At 51.5% G+C, this 18,128-nt stretch overlaps 1 protein-coding gene across 4 annotated transcripts in view; it reads right to left on the reverse strand.

The window, feature by feature from the left end:
* The window catches only part of KIAA1671 (KIAA1671 ortholog), a 183,774-nt gene that overhangs the window by 117,560 nt on the left and 48,086 nt on the right, over positions 1-18,128 (reverse strand). For 2 of the 4 annotated variants that reach the window (XM_044244043.1, XM_044244042.1), the window contains 3 exons: positions 10,211-11,824; positions 7,928-8,015; positions 1,276-4,122 (listed from right to left, as the gene is read on the reverse strand). In XM_044244043.1, coding sequence (XP_044099978.1) covers positions 1,276-4,122; positions 7,928-8,015; positions 10,211-11,769 — 4,494 coding nt within the window. In that variant the 5' untranslated portion in view covers positions 11,770-11,824. Of the gene's footprint in view, positions 1-1,275; positions 4,123-7,927; positions 8,016-8,190; positions 8,264-10,210; positions 11,825-13,464; positions 13,535-18,128 lie in introns of those variants that run through there. The other 2 variants (XM_044244044.1, XM_044244045.1) reach the window with 2 other exon arrangements.

Genomic DNA, 18,128 nt, shown 5'->3' on the forward strand with positions numbered 1-18,128 from the left:
TCGTTCACCACCAAGGAGCTTACATGAAAGCCTGGGTGTCAAGCCAGACCTGGGTTCAAGCCCTAGGCTGTCATCTGGCGCTGTGTGACCCAAGTCAATTCACTTAACTTCTCTGAGTCTGGGTTTTTTCCGTCTGTACAAGCTGATCACATCCGCCGCTGACATTTTGGCGCCCTGCTCACAACTCAAGTACGTGCCAATGGCAATGGTGTCCTGCTAGGGAAGGAGTTTTCTCCCCACCACTGAGTGTGGCACCAGCCAGGAAGGATGAGTCTGGATGTTGTTGGCCCCAGAAATAGCCTCAGGCGAGGGCAGGAGCTAACTGGAAAGTAAATACTGCAGGCTCCTTGCCCCTAGGACAGAACAAGTCAGGGGTGATCTATGCCACTTCCCACAGGTCTCCAGCGAGAAGGTGGCTAAGTCAGTTAAGAACCTGACTCTTTTTTTTTTTTTTTTTTTAAGATTTTATTTATTTATTTGTCAGAGAGAGAGAGGAGCGAGAGCGAGCACAGGCAGACAGAATGGCAGGCAGAGGCAGAGGGAGAAGCAAGCTCCCTGCTGAGCAAGGAGCCCGATGTGGGACTCAATCCCAGGACGCTGGGATCGTGACCTGAGCCGAAGGCAGCCGCTTAACCAGCTGAGCCCAAGCACCTGACTCTTGATTTCGGCTCAGGTCATGACCGTGGGGTTGTGGATCGAGTCTCGTGTCAGGCTCTGTGCTCAGCAGGGAGTCTGTTTGTCCCTCTCCTTCTGTTCCTCCCCCAGCTCACGTTCTCTCTCTCTCTCTCTCATATAAATAAATAAAATCTTAAAAAATAAAAATAAAACAACTGCTTGCAAGGGGCTGCTTCTATGGAAACCCCAAACCTCAATCCCACAGAAGAGGCATTGCCATGAGACTCACAGACCACTGCTCATTCCCTCACTCCGCATGTATTCCTTGCCTGTTCACAGAATGTCACACATGCCGCTGAACATTAGGGACAGGATAATGAACTTGATACAACACACAGGAAAGGACAGCAGGGCTCAATAAATGCGTATCATCCTTCTAGGACAGAGGTTTCAAATCGGTGGCCCATGGACTAAATGGATCCAGCCTGTGTCCAGAACCAGCTGCCCTCCACAATCCCCACCACTGCCTAGAGCCCCACACCCAGCCAGACTCCATTCATTTGCATACCCACCTGGCCCACACGCGGGATGGGAGTTTGAGTCCCCTGGCATATATGTCTAACCAGCATTTAAAAAAACTGAAAGAGCCTGCCTACTCACCTTTTGAATGTCTCGAGTGCCTGACTCCCGCCGGCAGGGTCCCATTTTGGTCTCCTTGGCCTCGGAACTGTCTCCGGGGAGGCTGGACCTCCCTTTGGGCTGCTCTTGCCTCCTCTCTCTGGCTTCCTGCATCACAGACAGGCCCTCCCGGACTTTGGCAGGGGGGCCCTTTTCCGAACAGGCCCTCTTGACATTCAGCAGTGACCTGCCACAGTCGTATGGGTGCTCACCCCACTGGACCACACTGCCCTCTCCTTCCCTGCCGATGGATTTCTTTGGGGTCCCTTTCTTCTGGTCAGTGGGAGTGGATCTGGCCAAGACACAGGCCCCACTGCCCAGATCCTCCCAGGGAGTGGGCTTTAACTCGGCTAGGGAATTCTGATACTTTGCACTCTGATGTTTACTAACAAAATCCTTTCTGTCATCCTCAGGGACTCCCAAAACTTTTCTCCAGGGACCCACGGGACCAGAGGGGGTCTCTGGATGTTTTTCATTAGGAGCTGAGAGTGGCGGAGCCCACAGACGAGGGCTGAGCTCGGTGTTCGTGGCTGTCCACAAGGCTTCTGCTGGCTGCTTGACGGCGCCAGGAGCAGAACCGTGGTTTGCTTCGGCAAAACTGGCTTGTTTGCGGAGACTCTCAGCTTCAGACCTCTCCTTCCAGCTCCTCCTTCTTGGGTCCACCCTGCCTTGCTGGCCTGGCCTCTCCAGAGTTGAGCTGGTGGGCGATGTGGGCTTACCCTCCACCAGCTCCTGACCCTCCTGCTTCTTGTATTCGGCCATCAGAGCATCGATGTCGAGAACGCTAGATCTGTAGCCATCTTTGATCCTCCCTGGGACCCTTGCACTGCCCACCTCAGGGTCCCTCCTGATGAGATCAATGGCTTCTGGGTGGCTTTTGGAAGCTGGGGGTGTTTTGGGGGCACTGCTGGGAGGTGTTCTGTTCCCACTATCCTTCGAATTGTTCTGAAAACCGGTGCCATCCTCTGGTCCCCGACGGATCCATAAGGCTTCAGCATCCAGGATTCTTTCACTAGAAGAATCCAGAGTCCTGTCCACAAGAGGTGATGGGCGGTCTGCTGGCTTCAGAGGTTTTGAACAGCTCGCACTGTGGTGTTCTTTGCCCTTAGTCCAGTTGTTACTGCCCTTGGCCTCCAGTGGCTCTTCATGGTTAAGAGAAACCAAGGTGGATGTTAGAGGAAGAGGAGAAGGAGGCAGGACTGTTTTTCTAGAATGTTCTGTCAAGTTTTCAGGCCCTGACTTAACAATGCTCTTTGCTTTCTGAGTATCAGGAATCTGATATGTCACTGCAAAAAATGTCGCCCTGGGTTCCAAAGACAACCCCTGCTTCACCGCTGGCTGAGTTGGGTCCTGGGAAGCACCTGGGCTCACCTCCCGGGTCTCCACCCTGTGGGGGGATAGCTCAGGTTTCCTTAAGGCACTGGTGGTGGGGCTCGAATGGTCTGTTCGTCTCTGCTCCACCTTCCAGGAGTTTTCTGGGCCCAGGAAGCTGAATTCTTCAAACTTCACGTCATGGGGCAACGTCCGCCGTCGCCACCTCTCAAGCCTCTGGTCCGGGGGACCCGCCTTCCGCATCCTGGCCTCGGGCTCTGGTGCCTGGGCCGGTTGTGGCTCACCCTCACCGGCAGCCACAGCGAGGGATCCCTTCTGCCCACGCACTTCTGGTTGCAGCCGTGCCCATATGTCAGACGGCTTGTCCTGATTCCTGGTTGGTAGATCCAGAGGGAACCCCTGGGGGGCACCCCTTTCTCCTGTGGAGCTGCAGCCTCCTGACTTGTTCCTGGCCCCATTCGGCCCTTCCTGCGGGGCTTCCCTGATGGCAGCCTGGCGGGCCCTACCAGAGCCGGCTTCGGGGCCACAGGGCCTGGCTGGGTGCTCGCTCTTGACTTCAGTGCTCAGTTCTGAGCCTTTCTCTTCACTGGCCACCATGGTGGCTTTATGCCAGTTCACAGTCACCCCACCTGTCCATTTGGGTGACAGGCAATTGCCCCCAAATGTGTCCCTCGGCTCTCGGAAGTCAGGCTTTAGCCCACTGACATCGTGAGTCCCTCGAGCTTCCCAAATCAAACTGGCCCTTTGGACAGACCCCGCCTGACCTTCCAGCCTGCACTCCAGGTCAGCAGGGGTGACCTCATGCGACTGCTGCCTCCCCTTTGGAGAGAGCTGAGATCGGCCACTTCGCAGGGTCACGGCTTTTTCCTCTGACACCGCGGGGATGGCCTCACTGTGTACACGCTTGCCGACCGTGTGCACAATGTCATACCTGGGCTCAACCCTCTGGGATGGGGGAGGCTTTTCGGAGCGTTGGAGGAAGGGGGTTTTATTGCATTTCTCATCCAAAGGGTGTTCTTCAGGGAAGGGCATGTGAAACCCTTTGGGTTCACCATTCAGAAGGGCGGTCTGTCCCCACTTCTCTATACGGGGATTTTCAACCCATCTGGAGTTCTGTTTCACAAGGTTTGTCTTTTCTGGCACATCCTTCCCCAGCCAAGAGCTTCTCTCGTGCCTAGGTCTGACTTCTGAGACACGGGCATCAGCCCCATCCCTGGGGGGCGTGGCCGAGAGACAGTGTAGTGACTGGTCAGCCACTGTGTGTCTCTCCACATGATGCTCAAACACTGTGGCCCACACAGTCTGGAAGCTTCCATCATCTTCTGTAGTGCTGTCAGGAGGGCTCAGAGTCCTCCTCAAGCTTTCACCCCGACAGGTGCCGGGGACTTGGTGAGAGCTGTCTTTCCGCTCTGTCTGCCTAGACTTCTCCCGGAGCAAACCAGGCTTCCAGGGGCTTCTCAGGACAGATACTCCGTCCACACCATGGCCTTCCTTTTGCTGGGAAAAAAAAAAAAAAAAAGAAGCAATCCAACTTAATTTAAGGGACTTGAGAGAGAAAGGAAGTGGTGAGATGATAGAACAGCTGCTTTTAAAATCACAACCATGAGATACCATAAAATTCCAAAGACTGAACATACCCAGTGTGGGTAAGGATGTGGGAAAATGGACAATCCTGGATAATGCTGGCAAGGACATAAATGGGTATGACTTTTGGACAGTTCAGTATATGTCATGATCTTAAAATATTCATTTCCTTTTAATCTGGTCAATTTCCTCCCTAGGACGATTTCTTGTCTCAGATGCCCGAGTCTGGGTAAACAAGAGTGCTTGGGGAGGGAGCACTGCAGAGACAGAAAGCCAATGACACAGAAACAAACCTAAATGCCCACCTGTAGGGTGCAGGCTAAGTGAGCTCCGACATAATCCAGACAACGGAGTATCACAGGGCGCCTGGATCCACAGAAGGGAGGGGCAGTGGCTCCCAATGTCACATCTAACAACACAGAAAGCACTAAGGTGTGGGCAGGAGAACAGCAGGCTGCAGAACAGTGTATTTATAAAACAATACGGCTTCTAAACAACTGTGTGTGTACGTGTAGACACATATAGATACACAACAGAGAAAAGATAGAAATCAAACTGTAAGGGAGTGAGGGGAGGAGGAAGGAATGACGAGGAGAACATCGTTTTTCCACTTCTGCACTCAGTTCCACTTGATTTTATAATATACCCATATTAGTCATTTCTTGATGTAGAAAGAAGTCTACTTCAACAAGTTAAAGAATGAACCATCTAACCCAGTAATCCTGTATCTGGGGAGATAACCAAAAGAAGGGAAAACGAGTTCAAACAAAGACTTGCACACCTGTATCTACTAAAGTAGGATTCACAACCACAGAAAGGTAGATATCACCCAATGTCCACCAGAAGAAGAACAGATCCACAAATTGTGGTCTATCCCTATAATGGGATGGTATTCAGCCATAAAAAGGAATAAAGTGATTTATGCTCCAACACGGATGCCCCATCAAAGCCTTATGCTCACTGAAATAAGCCAGACACAAAGGGGTACGTGTTTTGTGATTCCATTTATAAGGAATGTCCAGAAGAGGCAAGTCTACAGGGATGGAAAGTAGATTGGTGGTTGCCCAAGGCCACAGGTGGGAGATGGGAAGTGAATGACTGGGTAAAGGTTTCCATTTGGAGTGATTAAAAAGCTCTGTGGGCGTCTGGCTGGCTCAGTCAGCAGAGTGTCCGACCCTTGATTTTGGCTCAGGTCCTGATCTCAGGGTCCTGGGATCGAGCCCTGCATGGGGATCCCTATTCTGTGGGGAGCCTGCTTGTTTCCTTTTCCCTCTGCCCCTTCCCCGCCTCATGCTCTCTCTCTCTCTCAAATAAATAAATCTTAAAAAAATAAAAATAAAATGGTTAAGATACACATAGAGCCAGAGTCTGCTAACCTCTACTGCAGATCAAGAATTTAAAAAATATTTTCATTTAAAGTTTTTGTTTACATTTTATTACATAAAATTCACATAAATAATATATGAATCTTCTAAAACAAAGCTCAAATCCTTTTTGAGACTTCAGATATTCAAATACCAGCACCCTTCCTGAATAATAGCTGTTATCGACAGGGAGGAATGTAATCCTTGTAGAACTTTCCAGAACTTTCCCCTAGTATTGTGTGTATGTGTGTATTTTTACATATATGTGTGTATACACACATAGAAAGATTGTTTTTAAATTTAAAAATACATTCATTGTTCTTTAAAAAATGAAAATTGTATATTGTATGTTATGTGTCTTTCACTACAATAAAAAAAATTACCGATAGGGATGCCTGGGTGGCTCAGTTGCTTAAGCAGCTGCCTTCGGCTCAGGTCATGATCCCAGCGTCCTGGGATCGAGTCCCACATCGGGCTCCTTGCTTGGCAGGGAGCCTGCTTCTCCCTCTGCCTCTGCCTGCCTCTCTGTCTGCCTGTGCTCGCTCTCTCTCCCTCTCTCTCTGTCAAATAAATAAATAAAATCTTTAAAAAAAAATTACCGATAGAAAAATCTACTTACAGAAGCAAATCTCTGTATTAAATAAAGCAAGGTTTCCCTTATTAACTTTTATCTCTTGAAAGTTTTCTCACACATACAAAATTACAGAGAAAATAATAAATTCACCTCGACCCATCCCCTAGATTCAATGACAACCAGTATTTTGTCCCACTTGCTTACCAGGGTCCAGGGTCCTTTTTTTTTTGAAGATTTTATTTATTTGAGAGAAAGACAGTGAGAGAGAATGTGAGAGAGGAGAAGATTAGAGAGGAAGCAGACTCCCCATGGAGCTGGAAGCCTGACTGGGGACTCGATCCCAGGACTCTGGGATCATGACCTGATCCAAAGGCAGTTGGTTGACCAACTGAGCCACCCAGGTATCCCACACAGTGTCCTCTTTGTTCTTGCTGTTACCACTATACCATTTTAATGCGAAAATCCGAGACTTTATGTCAACCAGACCTTCTCTCAACCGTTTTCAAAGAAGCGCTTCAGAACATCCAAGAGTAAAAGCAGGGCAAACCCCCACCCCCAGGAGTGGTGGGCACTGCCTTCAGATCCAGCTCCTGGGGCACAAATGTGCTTGCCACCAAGCTCTGGTGTTTAAAAGTCTGCGTAAGTGTCCTAAAAAGTGAAACGTACACCTGCCATACCATCCAGCCATTCCTAGGCATCTACCCGAGAGAAAAGACAACAGATATCCTTACAAAGCCTTGCCCACAAATGTTCAGAGCTCTTTTACATGCAATAGCCCCAAAATGGGAAACAGCTCAAATGTCCATCAACAGGGCCAAGAGATAAACAAATCATGGTCTACCCACACAATGGAATGCTACTCAGCTACAAGAAGGAATCCACTATTGATAAATACACACACAACGTGACATGTCTCAAAATAATTATTCTAAGTGAGAGAAAAGAGATAAAAAAAAAAAAAGCAGCACTGGTTGCATTTAGAGAAAAATCTAGAAAACACAAACTGATCTGTATAGGAACAGAAAGCAGGTCAGTGGCTATTTGGGGGTAGGAGGAGGGTCCAGGAGTGGTTACAAAAGAAACAGCTTGCAGGTGCTGGAGATGTCTGGAATCCTGATAGTGATACACGTTCACGGGTGTGCACATGGGGATGTCAAAACTCATCTATGCCCACTGGAAACAGATACAGTTTCCTGCACATCCATTATACCTCAAAAAAAGCTGTTCTAAAAAAACCTAAAACCCTGCATGAGGCATCAACCACAAGTGAGTTAGACATAGCAGGTATTTTATGAGCTTCTCCTTATTAAATAGATTAAATAAAAATACTTTTCAGCAATTTAGTTGCTAGTAGTTTCCCTCCTTCTGCTACTGCTTGGTGACCAGCCAAGGCAAGGAAGGAAACAGGGACCCTAATGAGGGAAACCAAGGGAGTTTCTATTAAGAGTTTTTTAACCTAAATTTTAATTTCTTAATAAGACAGTCATTCGTATGTAAGAAAGCCAGGTCCCTTTTGCTCTTTGCACAGGAAAATAATAAATAAATAAATAAATAAGTAAATAAAACCTGGCAATTACATGTGTAAATAACATTTAACACTAAGGAGTGCAGAATCACAAACCCAAAAGGGACGTGAAAAGTCCCGGCATTAGAGAAAAAAAAAAAACGTGTTTCATGCTTCACGAGAAGCTTCTGATTCTTTCCTAGGCTCTTTTTCCAAGTAAGTGAATCCCTGGAAATCACTGGAAAACCAGATGTGCCAAACACGGGGGCTCCTTACCTTTTCTCCGGGTTCCTTAGGAAGCTCGCCACTTAGCTCAGAACACTTCTCGTACTTGACTTCATTGCTTGACACGGGACTTGAAAACCTGTACAGAGATCTACGTTACCTGTTGGGGGCCAGAATCGGTGCCTCCCGCCTGTCCACACCCCATGACTAGCTCAAGCACCCAGAGGTGAGGTCAGCCTGGAGATCAACAGAGCAACAGGATGCGTCCTTTCCAGTCACCAAACCAAGAAGGGCTTGGGTGGGGGGCAGCTTACCTCAAACACAGCATTGCTGGGGTAGCAGGAGCCCCAGGCCTGGGTGAAGAGACCTGGGTGCTAGTCCCGGGCTCTGCTCTCTCCCCACTGTGGGAGCTGGGGCTGTGCTTGTGACCTCACCTGAGCCTCTGTCTCTTCATCTATAAAACGGGGATAATTAACACCTCCCCATCGTCTTTTGTAGGGCAGATAAGAGGCTACCCAAAGCCCTAATAGCTATGTGAGGGCGTTTAGGGAAGAGTAAAGATGCCCCAGAAGGGATAATTAATGGTTGTTGTTAGCAACCCCGGGCACAAACAGCAGCCCCACCACAGCCTTGCCACGGGACTCGGGGGTGGTGGGCTGTCTTGGAATGTGTGGGGGCACGGGCCTATCGCTGCCTCTCTGGTTAACCTCGGCCAAGTCATTGTCCCTCTCGGGGCCTCAGTTTCTCCACTTGTTAAGGGGAAGAGAAAGAAAGAGTATTCTGGGGCGCCTGGGTGGCTCAGTGGGTTAAGCCACTGCCTTCGGCTGAGGTCATGATCCCGGGGTCCTGGGATCGAGTCCCGCATCAGGCTCTCTGCTCAGCAGGGAGCCTGCTTCCTCCTCTCTCTCTCTCTCTGCCTGCCTCTCTGTCTACTTGTGATTTCTCTCTGTCAAATAAACAAATAAAATCTTAAAAAAAAAAAAAAAAAGAAAGAGTATTCTGGTGCTAGAATATTCCTATCTCTGAAGAGCTCTGTGGAATGGATGCCTAAAGATGAGATCAGGGCTGGAGCTGCAGAGACAAGGGAGGGGAGGGAAACAGACCACTTCACCTCGCCCCACTCTACAGTCCTCCAGGGTCTGACTCCCGGGAGGCATGAGGCTGTGGATGAGTTATTCCCACACTCAAGCCTCAGTTTCCCCATCTGTCAGATGGAAAATAGTCTGAGGCACTAGGAGGACACGGGAAAAGGTGTGTGAGGCCCCTGGCTTGCAGGCCTCTTTCTCTGTTATCTTAACTTGGGCCTGGCTGCATGGGACAATCACTTGGGACACTTTCACAAACAACCAAGATAGGAGCCCCCTCCCCAAACCAATGGAATTGAATCGCAATCTTGAGGTGGTGGTAGGAGGGGAGTGCCCCAGGCCTCGGGATTTTTTTCCAGATGATTCCAAATGCTGAGAGCCATGGGTCTGACCCTGGCCCAATTCACTGCCCTGGTTCCCAGGTCTGGGAGGGCAGCGGTCTCCCAGAGGTGGCCCCTGGAAACTTCAACCGGACAAAGGTATGTCAGTGGCATGCATGTCATTGAGGAGCTGGTGGCCACACCTAGTGGCATCTCCCTGTTGCAGCCTGGAAGCCACTTGTGGGAAAGCAAAGGAGCAAGAGATGGCCAAGGCCGGCTGAGCTTAGAAAACCCTCAACTAACAGGATTCACCATGTCATTCAGAGCTACAACGGAGAGATGGTTTCCCGTGGGCAGAGTGATTCACAGCATTATCTGGGAGTCTTGGCCTTAATCCTTTAAGGAAATTTCCGTTTTAAAGAAAAAGAAATCAAGGCTCAAAACAAGAAGGGGCTTGCTCAAGCTATCTTGACCCATTTGATTTTACTTGGGGGCCATTCCTGGAGTCTGAGGCCACCCAGTAACGTCCTCAGTCTTCTGGAAAGGCAAGCTTAGCCAGGGACCCAGGTCGTGCTGGAGTACATGGGGGCTCCAGACTTCCTCATGGTAGTTCATCTCTCCTATCTGCATCTGTGAAATGGGCACAATACCTCCCACGGCAAAGTGCAAAGAGGAGAAAGAACAAGGAAATGGAACTGCTAGCGTACACCGAACCTGGAGGGAAGCTGTGTTAGCTCTCTGCGTCTCAGCTCTTTATCTGAGAAATGAAAGCTACGGGCATCTCCTCTCGGGGGCTGTGGGTAAATTGAGAGTGGGCTGTAAGGCAGCTAGCATGGAGCCTTGTGCCGGTTCCCTTTCCTGAGGAGGCTCTGGTAGGCAGTCTGAGGCAGCTCAGGGCTGAGCAAAGCCTGTGGAACATTCCCACTTACATTTTGGTCAGATCCACTGACAACGGCCGTGCCTGGAATGTCTTCTTCCTGATCTCTGGCTTTGCCTCGGAGTTCTCCACAGCCCAGCCTTTGATCCTCTCCTGGACACTCACACCCACTTTCTCGGGCCCTGGGGCAGCCGACGGGGGCTCAGGGGCGGCCGGTTGGCGTTCAGAGTCTGCTGCCAAGGCCAAGGTGCTCTCCTCCCCAAACAGGCTGATGCGCTTCTTGACGCTGCCCCCGAGGGTCCATCCTCCCTCTGGTCGGCTGTCCCCGTCAGCTGCTCTGCTCTTGACCTCAGAAAACTCTTGATCTTTTCCAGGTCTGGGCGAGGGGGAAGGAGGTGCCTTCTCTGGCTCCCTGAGCAGCTTAGCCTTCTCCTCCCCGGGAGGTTGGTCCTCCGCAGGGGTGCCCTGTGTTGAGCCCCCCACAGGTCTGAGGCTGCCCGTCTCCACCTGCTTGAAAAGCATCTTCTCCTTCTGTTCTCGGGTCTTCTTGGCTACCTCCAGGACATCTGAGTCTGGGTCCCGAAGGCGAGGGTTTGCTCTAACCAAACACTCTGTGCTCACTTGGGTCTCCGGGTTGGACCTCTCTGGCCCCCGACACTGGGCAATGGAACCCGCGGTGGCCTCATTGGCCACCTTCTTCAGCAAGACCTCTTTGCTCTCAAATGGGGCCGTGAGGTCCATGGACAGAGGCCTGGGCCTCCTCACCCACGTCTTCTCAGGTGGGGTGGGGGGTGATTTTCCCCCTGTAGCTGCCCCACCAGGGCCTGGCTTCTGAGGCTGAATGGAGTCAATGAAGATGGCCGACACAGGCCTTCTCCTCAGGCGAGGCTTGGGCTCCAGAGTGGGGTCCCCCGTGTCCTCTACACTGCTGACCTTTGACAGAGTCTCATTTGGGCCTGTCTCCTCTCGGGGGACAGCTGGCCTGATGTCCTGGGGCAGGGAGGCCGGTCGGGGAAGGGTTCCAGGCTTTCGGGCAGGCAGAGCAGGCTTGGCAGTCCCCTCAGGCCGGGAGCCTGGAGAGGGCTCCTGAGACACACCAGTGGTGGCCTCCCCAGCCCCCTCACTGATCCCTTTCCCCAGAGCAGGGCCAGCTTTGATGGTTTCAAAGACAATCATGGTGTTGGATCGGGGACGTAGGAAGGTGGTCTTGTTGAACAGGGACGAGCTTCTCCTCAGGCCCTCCCCATTCCCTGCCTCCTGCCCCACCAAGCCAGGCATCTTCTCATTCAGGTCCTTTGCCACCACATCCTGGGGGCGCCCACAGGAAGAAGAAGGGCTAGTTGGGCTGGGCCCTGGGGATGGGACAAGGGGCTTCACATCCGGGACCTTCTCCCTGCAGAAGGGCTTGGGGGCAAGTCTGGGCAGCGGGAGTAAGCGGGCTGGGCTCCTAAGGGGGCTTTTCCCTTCCAGAAGTAGTGCTGAGGGTGCCCCGGGGGCATCTCCAGCCTGGCAGAAGTAGGTCCGCTTCAGGGTCTCCTCCTTGGAGATCTCGCCGAGGCCTGGCACTCCTGTCAGGGGAGTTAGGGCGCTGACCTCCACCCGTGTTGCCATGGCTACGGTTGTGGCTCCATGGGGATTAAGAACATCCGAACTAGGGAAGCAGCCACTAAAAGGAAAAAGCAAAGGAGAGGGAAAAAAATACATTTAAATGTCAGTGTCTGGGTCCAACCAGAGCGTTGTGGGGGAATGGGCCCAGGATGTCTGGAACCACTCTCCACGGACCTCACGGGTGAAGCCTGGGTCCTCCTCTCCACCTCTCTGAACTCCGGACAAAGGGAGTGGACCAGATACCATGTTGAAGTCTGTCCCAGCCCCAAGGCAGAGAGGGCAGGGGACAAGCCGCAGGGCACCCAGCTATCGAGGACTGGAGGCACCAAGGTCACAAAGTTGGCTAGTGGTCCCCAGGTCCACTAGACTGCCCCTCATTGCCACCTTCCCCCACATGCCCTTCCAGGAGCCTTAAAATAAAAAGTCATTTTTTTTTCCAGTCCACCTGCTCTGCTTCTGCTTTGCCTTTGGGTTCTTTTCTGTTGAACATCTAGCCCATGCTGGCTGCCTTCAGAGCCTCTGTAAGAAGAGTTCACAGCCAAGGGTGAGGGTTTACCCCAAGTGAGGCCTCAAGGTAGGCCAGGTGCTTACATGTTCTAGAAACCACATCTTCCTTATAACCCTACGAGGTGGGTAGGGTGATCATCAGACTCCATTTCACAGCGGCTCTGGAGTAAGACCCTTGTTCACCCAGCCAGGAGCTCATCCTCTCTTACTAATCTTGCACAACCCTGAGAAGCAGGGGTCATTGCTATCACTCTGAGGGCGAAGAGAAAGGGCCTAGAGAGGCAACGCGGCTTGGCAACATCGCACAGCTGGAGCTCGACCTCACATCCTCACCCCATTCAACAAGGTCTTCTTTTTTTTTTTTTTTTAATATTTTAATTATTTATTTGATAGACAGAGGTCATAAGTAGGCAGAGAAAGCAGGGGAAACAGGCTCCCCGCTGGGCAGAGAGCCCAACGCGGGGCTTGATCCCAGGACCCTGGGATCATGACCTGAGCCGAAGGCAAAGGCTTTAACCCACTGAGCCACCCAGGCGCCCCTCAACAAGGTCTTCTTAAACATCACGTCGCATTCCTTTCTGGTCTGAAAAAGTGCCAGACAAGTCGCTGTTCTTGATTCCCGCACTGCCCCTCCCACCAGCCTGTCCCCACCTTCATGCCCGTGTTCTCTGTCCCTGCAAAAGCTGCCCCCAGCATGACCCCATCTCAATGGACTAAACGTAGAAGATATTTTATAAACGCGAGCCTCCTGCTTCCCTTCCTGGGGCCCCACTCTGCTGCCCCCGGCTCTGACTCACTCAGCAGCCTGCAGGAAAGAAAGGCAGACAGATTTTGATATTTTCTCTTCCTTCCACGCTCGATGGTGCTAACAGATTTCTTCTCCCCAAAACCAGAGAATGCTGTCTAGACAGGGCTAGGGGCAGCAGAGAGGGAAAGATACGGAGAATCGGAGAACAGCAGGGTCGTCAGGCACAACGGGTCCTGGCCCCAATCAGGACTGTTCATCTTCAGAGCCAGTCCCCATGACCTCTTGAAAACCATGCTCTGGGACACCCCCCCACACACACATACACACATACACATGCAGCCCAGACATGAGACACAGGGCAACAGTGGGATTCAAAAGACAGAAAATTCCCTGGCAGAACCCACAGGTGCTCTCCATCTCCTGGACACTCCGGTCCCACTTACCGGAGCTGGCAGGCCCTGGATGGGGATGCGTGCCTGCCCGACAAAGCCAACGGTGTCACGTCTCATGGCGATCGGGGCTGGCTGCACCCTCCCATGGCAGAAGCGGGTGGGGGAAGGGAGGCTCGTCCCCCACAACCGGGCTGAGTTTCCGCAGGTCTGGGAGACACAGGACCACAGCCTCAGTTCCGGAGTTCCGGAAGTATGTGCACAAACGGCACAAAAGCTTTGGAGCTCCAACTGCATCCGTTGGCATCATCACCAGCTTGTAAAACGCACACTCCTTGCGGCTTCTCAATATCGTAGCAGAAAGGGGGCTGAGTCCACGCTGGCGCTCAAAAAAAAATCTCCCCCATTCCTCTGCTACATGTTTACTGGGCACCTACCCTGTGCACAAAGACGAACAAGAAAAGTCCTCTGCATGCAGAGAACTCACAGTCTTGTGTAGAAAACACACACATACACACACACACAGAAGCAATTGCAACTCTGGGTAATAAACGCTGCGGTATGTAAAGGGGGAAGCGGGAGCACAGGAATAGTAGTCACTGCTTAGGACTGGGCATGGTGATCCCAGAAGACTCCCTAGGCTGAGAAATGATGCCAGAGAACTCCGGTGCTGGCTAATCTGGGAGCTGTTTCTCCTGACTCAGAAGTATTTGCACATTGCATCTCTCACAGGTCCTAAAACACCACCCCAGGGCCTTTGCACATTCTGTCCCTGCTTTCCGGGATACCCTTCTCACTCACACACAGACACAGGCCCAGTCCTCAGACACAGCTCCAACCTCTTTGCCCCTCCCAACACACACACACACACACACACACACACACACACACACCTGGTATGATCTTTGTCTTACACATCCATAGAGCACCAGACATCCTCGGCAGGACTCATCACAACCACACAGTTGTATTTAATGCTGCATGAGCCTTCAGTCTTTGCCATCCAATGGCAAGCCCCCAGAGGGCACCCTGAGTCCCCAGAAGCAAGCACAGCGGCCTGGTGTGTCATAGCTCTGCATACATCACTGTTGATTATATACATAAAATATTGCTTGGTGGAATAAAGAAACAGGTGAATGAAGAGACCTTCTTCTGCTCCCCAGGCTCCTATGATTCTGAATAAGGGCAGGTACCATGAGTTTTGTGACATGAAGCAACTGAGGACACAGGGGGACTTAACTCTGGCCCTGGCAAGCTGGGTAGTGGCCATCAGTCATTTGCTACTGGATGACAAAACCCAAGAGTTGTGAAGAGCTCAGCTGGGATCTCAACCTACCTAACTCACCAAGAGCACCCCCTTCCCCCCCATTTCTCTATGGCCCCAGACATGTCCCCATTAGATACCTGCTATGATGACATGAACCCCATGTCATCCTGCTCTGTCGCCAGCGCCTCTGCCCAAGCCTGGGATGAATGCTTGTCTGCACAGCTTGTCCTGGGAAGGTGGTCACCCAGAGCAACTGCTGGCAAATCAGGATGGACGGTGCATGCGTGTCGCCCTACGCGGGGATTCCCAACCCCAGCTCAGTAGCCACCCTGCAGGGAAGTAAAGGGGGAAAGACTCTTGGTCTGTACCCCTCTTAACTGAACAGTGGCTCTGTTATCTGGTATCTGTCTCCCATCTCGGTCTTCCTCTCGAGTTCCCACTTAAAACGCTTGGCAAATACCTGGTATGTAAATATGACAGCATCAACAAATCCATGAATTAATGGATACATCAGTGAACAAATGGGGGGAAAGAGACGGGTTGTTTCTTTTCTTTTCTTTCTTTTTTTTTTTTTTGAACCACTGCAATAAACAGCTAAAGAACATTTTGAAGTCTTTCCCAAACCCAGAAACACGAGACTCTCAGGGGTTCACTAACCTGTTGTAAAAAAACACAAGGCAATGGATTGAAATGTGCTCTTTAAAACCTTCACTTAAATGCATCACATATGTCATGCTTAATTTAAGACATGTCGGTCTCTTCCAAAACACTTTGGAAGCTCGCTCACACAGAGGCCAGCTGCTATGCCTTGTGTGGCCTCACTCACTCTTTGCAATTGCGTGAGCACCATGACCAAAGCCAGGCAAACAGGAGCTCCCTGAACATGGAAGGGGTGCAGAGTGCAAGCCACCTCTCTTGTTCAGATAGGTGTGAATCACCGCGCATGGTGGCGTGGGGAACAGATGGGCAGCAGGGCCGATCTGGGAGGTCAGGGGTCCACCGTGGCCCAAGGGGCAGAGGACGCCAGTCTGACCTCAGGTAACGGGGGCAGCAATGGATATGTCCCCACTGCTGACCCTGCCACGTCTATAGGCTGGATCTCTCTGAGTGTCTCTGCAAAGTCTGAAATGCCCATTTCCTGCAATTTCAGGCAAAGAAGTCCATTTTCCTGGGAACTGAGGCAATAAGTCCCACCGTTGCTGAAATTCAGGGGCACTCATTCCAGAGCCTCCGTCCGTCCATCCCTCCTACTGACTCTCCTGCAAAGCAGGCTCTGGGCTCCGTGCTGGGGGTAGGGGAGAGTGATATCCCTTATCGCTCATAACCTCCTCCTCTCGACATAACCACACAGGGAGAAGGCAAGAGAAACACCTCCATTCAAAACCAAACAGTTTGGCAGCTTTTCTCTCAGATTCACAGGCGTTGATTCGTTCTAACAGCTGCTGCAGATCTTTCGTAATTACACCCTTAAATCCGATCTGGGAGCTCACCAGTCATTCACTCAGCCGTCTCTGGGTGCCGCTTCCTGGGAATGCCACCATCTGCTGAGGGGTGCCAGCCAGTCCTCACGCCTTCCGGTGTCTTCCGGAATGTGACCTGGCTTCCCGAGTCTGCAAAGCCACCCCGCGGTGGGGGGCACCATGCCAGGCGCCAAGTGTGTCGTGCCCGTGGCCTCCCAGGAGGGCAGGGCCCCAGAGAGAAGGGGCCCAATGGCTAATGGCACTGGAGTGAATGCGTCCTCTCCTCCCCGTCCCCATGGCAACAGCCCTAGCTCTGTCGCCCGGTTCATTCATCCGTTCATTCACTCCAATCCACAATTATGGAGCTCCAGGCCAGGTGCTAGGGACATGGCAGTGAAGAAAACAAGGGGCTATGTACCCCGTCCCCAGGGAGCCAGCAGTCAAGAAGATGGGAGTAAAGAACATAAACAAGCAAGAGACATAGAAAGTCAGATTAAGTGACAATAAAAAGGGGAGGGGCCCCAGGGAAAGCTTCAAGAAGAAGGGACACGAAAAATCCGCCTCCTCACTGGCATTCCCGTCTCTGCTGGAGCCTCCTCCAGTCACCTCCAGCAGCACTGGAGGGGGGTTCTGACATGCAAGCCCCATCCACACGTGTCCAGTGCCTTCCCTGAGACCCAGCAGGATCCCGATCCCCTTCATCTCCTCCCTGTCCATCTGTCTGTCTCTCACATGCACTCACACACTTACTTTGGGACAATGAACTCCCAGACCGGTCACAAGACACACTATGCTCTTCCTCGCCTGCTGCCTGACTAATCCCTAGTCATCCTTCCATCCTGAGCTCCAAAATGCCCCCTCCTCCAGGAAGCCTTTCCTGATGCCCTAAGGCAGCTTCAGGCGCCTCCTCTGTGCTGTGGGATCTAAGTTTTGGTGTTTCTGCCTAGTCCAGCGCTGATCACACACATGGTGACTGCCTATTTCATACTCCACTAGACCGGGTGGTCCTGGTCCTGGGTCCAGCTCACAGCTGGGTCCTCAGGGTCTGACAACACAAGGGACAGAAAGCCAGTGTGCTAAAAAGTATCTGAAAGGAGAGCATTCCTTTCAGAGAGAAGAAAATAATAGCATCCAATTAGGTGTGGCTATGGGAAAAGGGATACGCTCATCTGCTCCCAGGGCCAGTGTCAGTTATAAAAGCAGTTTGGCAATATCTGCTCTCAACTACTATTTTCTGAGACTCCATCAAGAGTCAGGCACCAGACTCCGTCATTCCGTGTACCTTCTGCCTCCCCCCATTTAATACACTCAAATTATGACCACCATTCTAGAGACGAGGAAAACACAGTTTTGAAAAATGAGCTGGATCACATGCTAAGGAGGGGCAGAGCTGGGGTTGAAATCTGACGACTGTAAATCAGTGGTTTTCCCCACTATACTCAGCCCCAAAGAAAGCATTTCTTTTTTTCTTTTTTTTTTTTTTTAAAGATTTTATTTGTTTATTTGACAGAGAGAAATCACAAGTAGGCAGAGAGGCAGGCAGAGAGAGAGAGGAGGACGCAGGCTCCCCGCCAAGCAGAAAGCCCGATGCGGGGCTCGATCCCAGGAACCTGAGATCATGACCTGAGCCGAAGGCAGAGGCTTTAACCCACTGAGCCACCCAGGTGCCCCAAAAGCATTTCTTTTTGATTCAGTAACCCTGCTTCTTTTATCCCCCCCACAAAAGATTCTATTTATTTATTTGACAGAGGGGGTGGCAGAGGGGGGGCAAGCAGACTCTGCACTGAGCACAGAGCCCGAGGCGGGGCTCGATCTCACAACCCTGAGATTGGGACCTGAGCCGAAATCAAAAGCTAGTCTGCTCCACCAACTGAGCCACCCAGGCGTCCCCAGCCATCCTGCTTCTAAAGATTTATCCTACGGAAGGAATCTAAGGGAAGAGGAGGCCACCTACAGAGAGATGCCCATTTCAGTGTTAACCTTTATGCAAA

The sequence above is a fragment of the Neovison vison genome, chromosome 3 (genome assembly GCF_020171115.1).
Source record: "Neovison vison isolate M4711 chromosome 3, ASM_NN_V1, whole genome shotgun sequence".
NCBI classification, from domain to species: Eukaryota; Metazoa; Chordata; class Mammalia; order Carnivora; family Mustelidae; genus Neogale; species Neogale vison.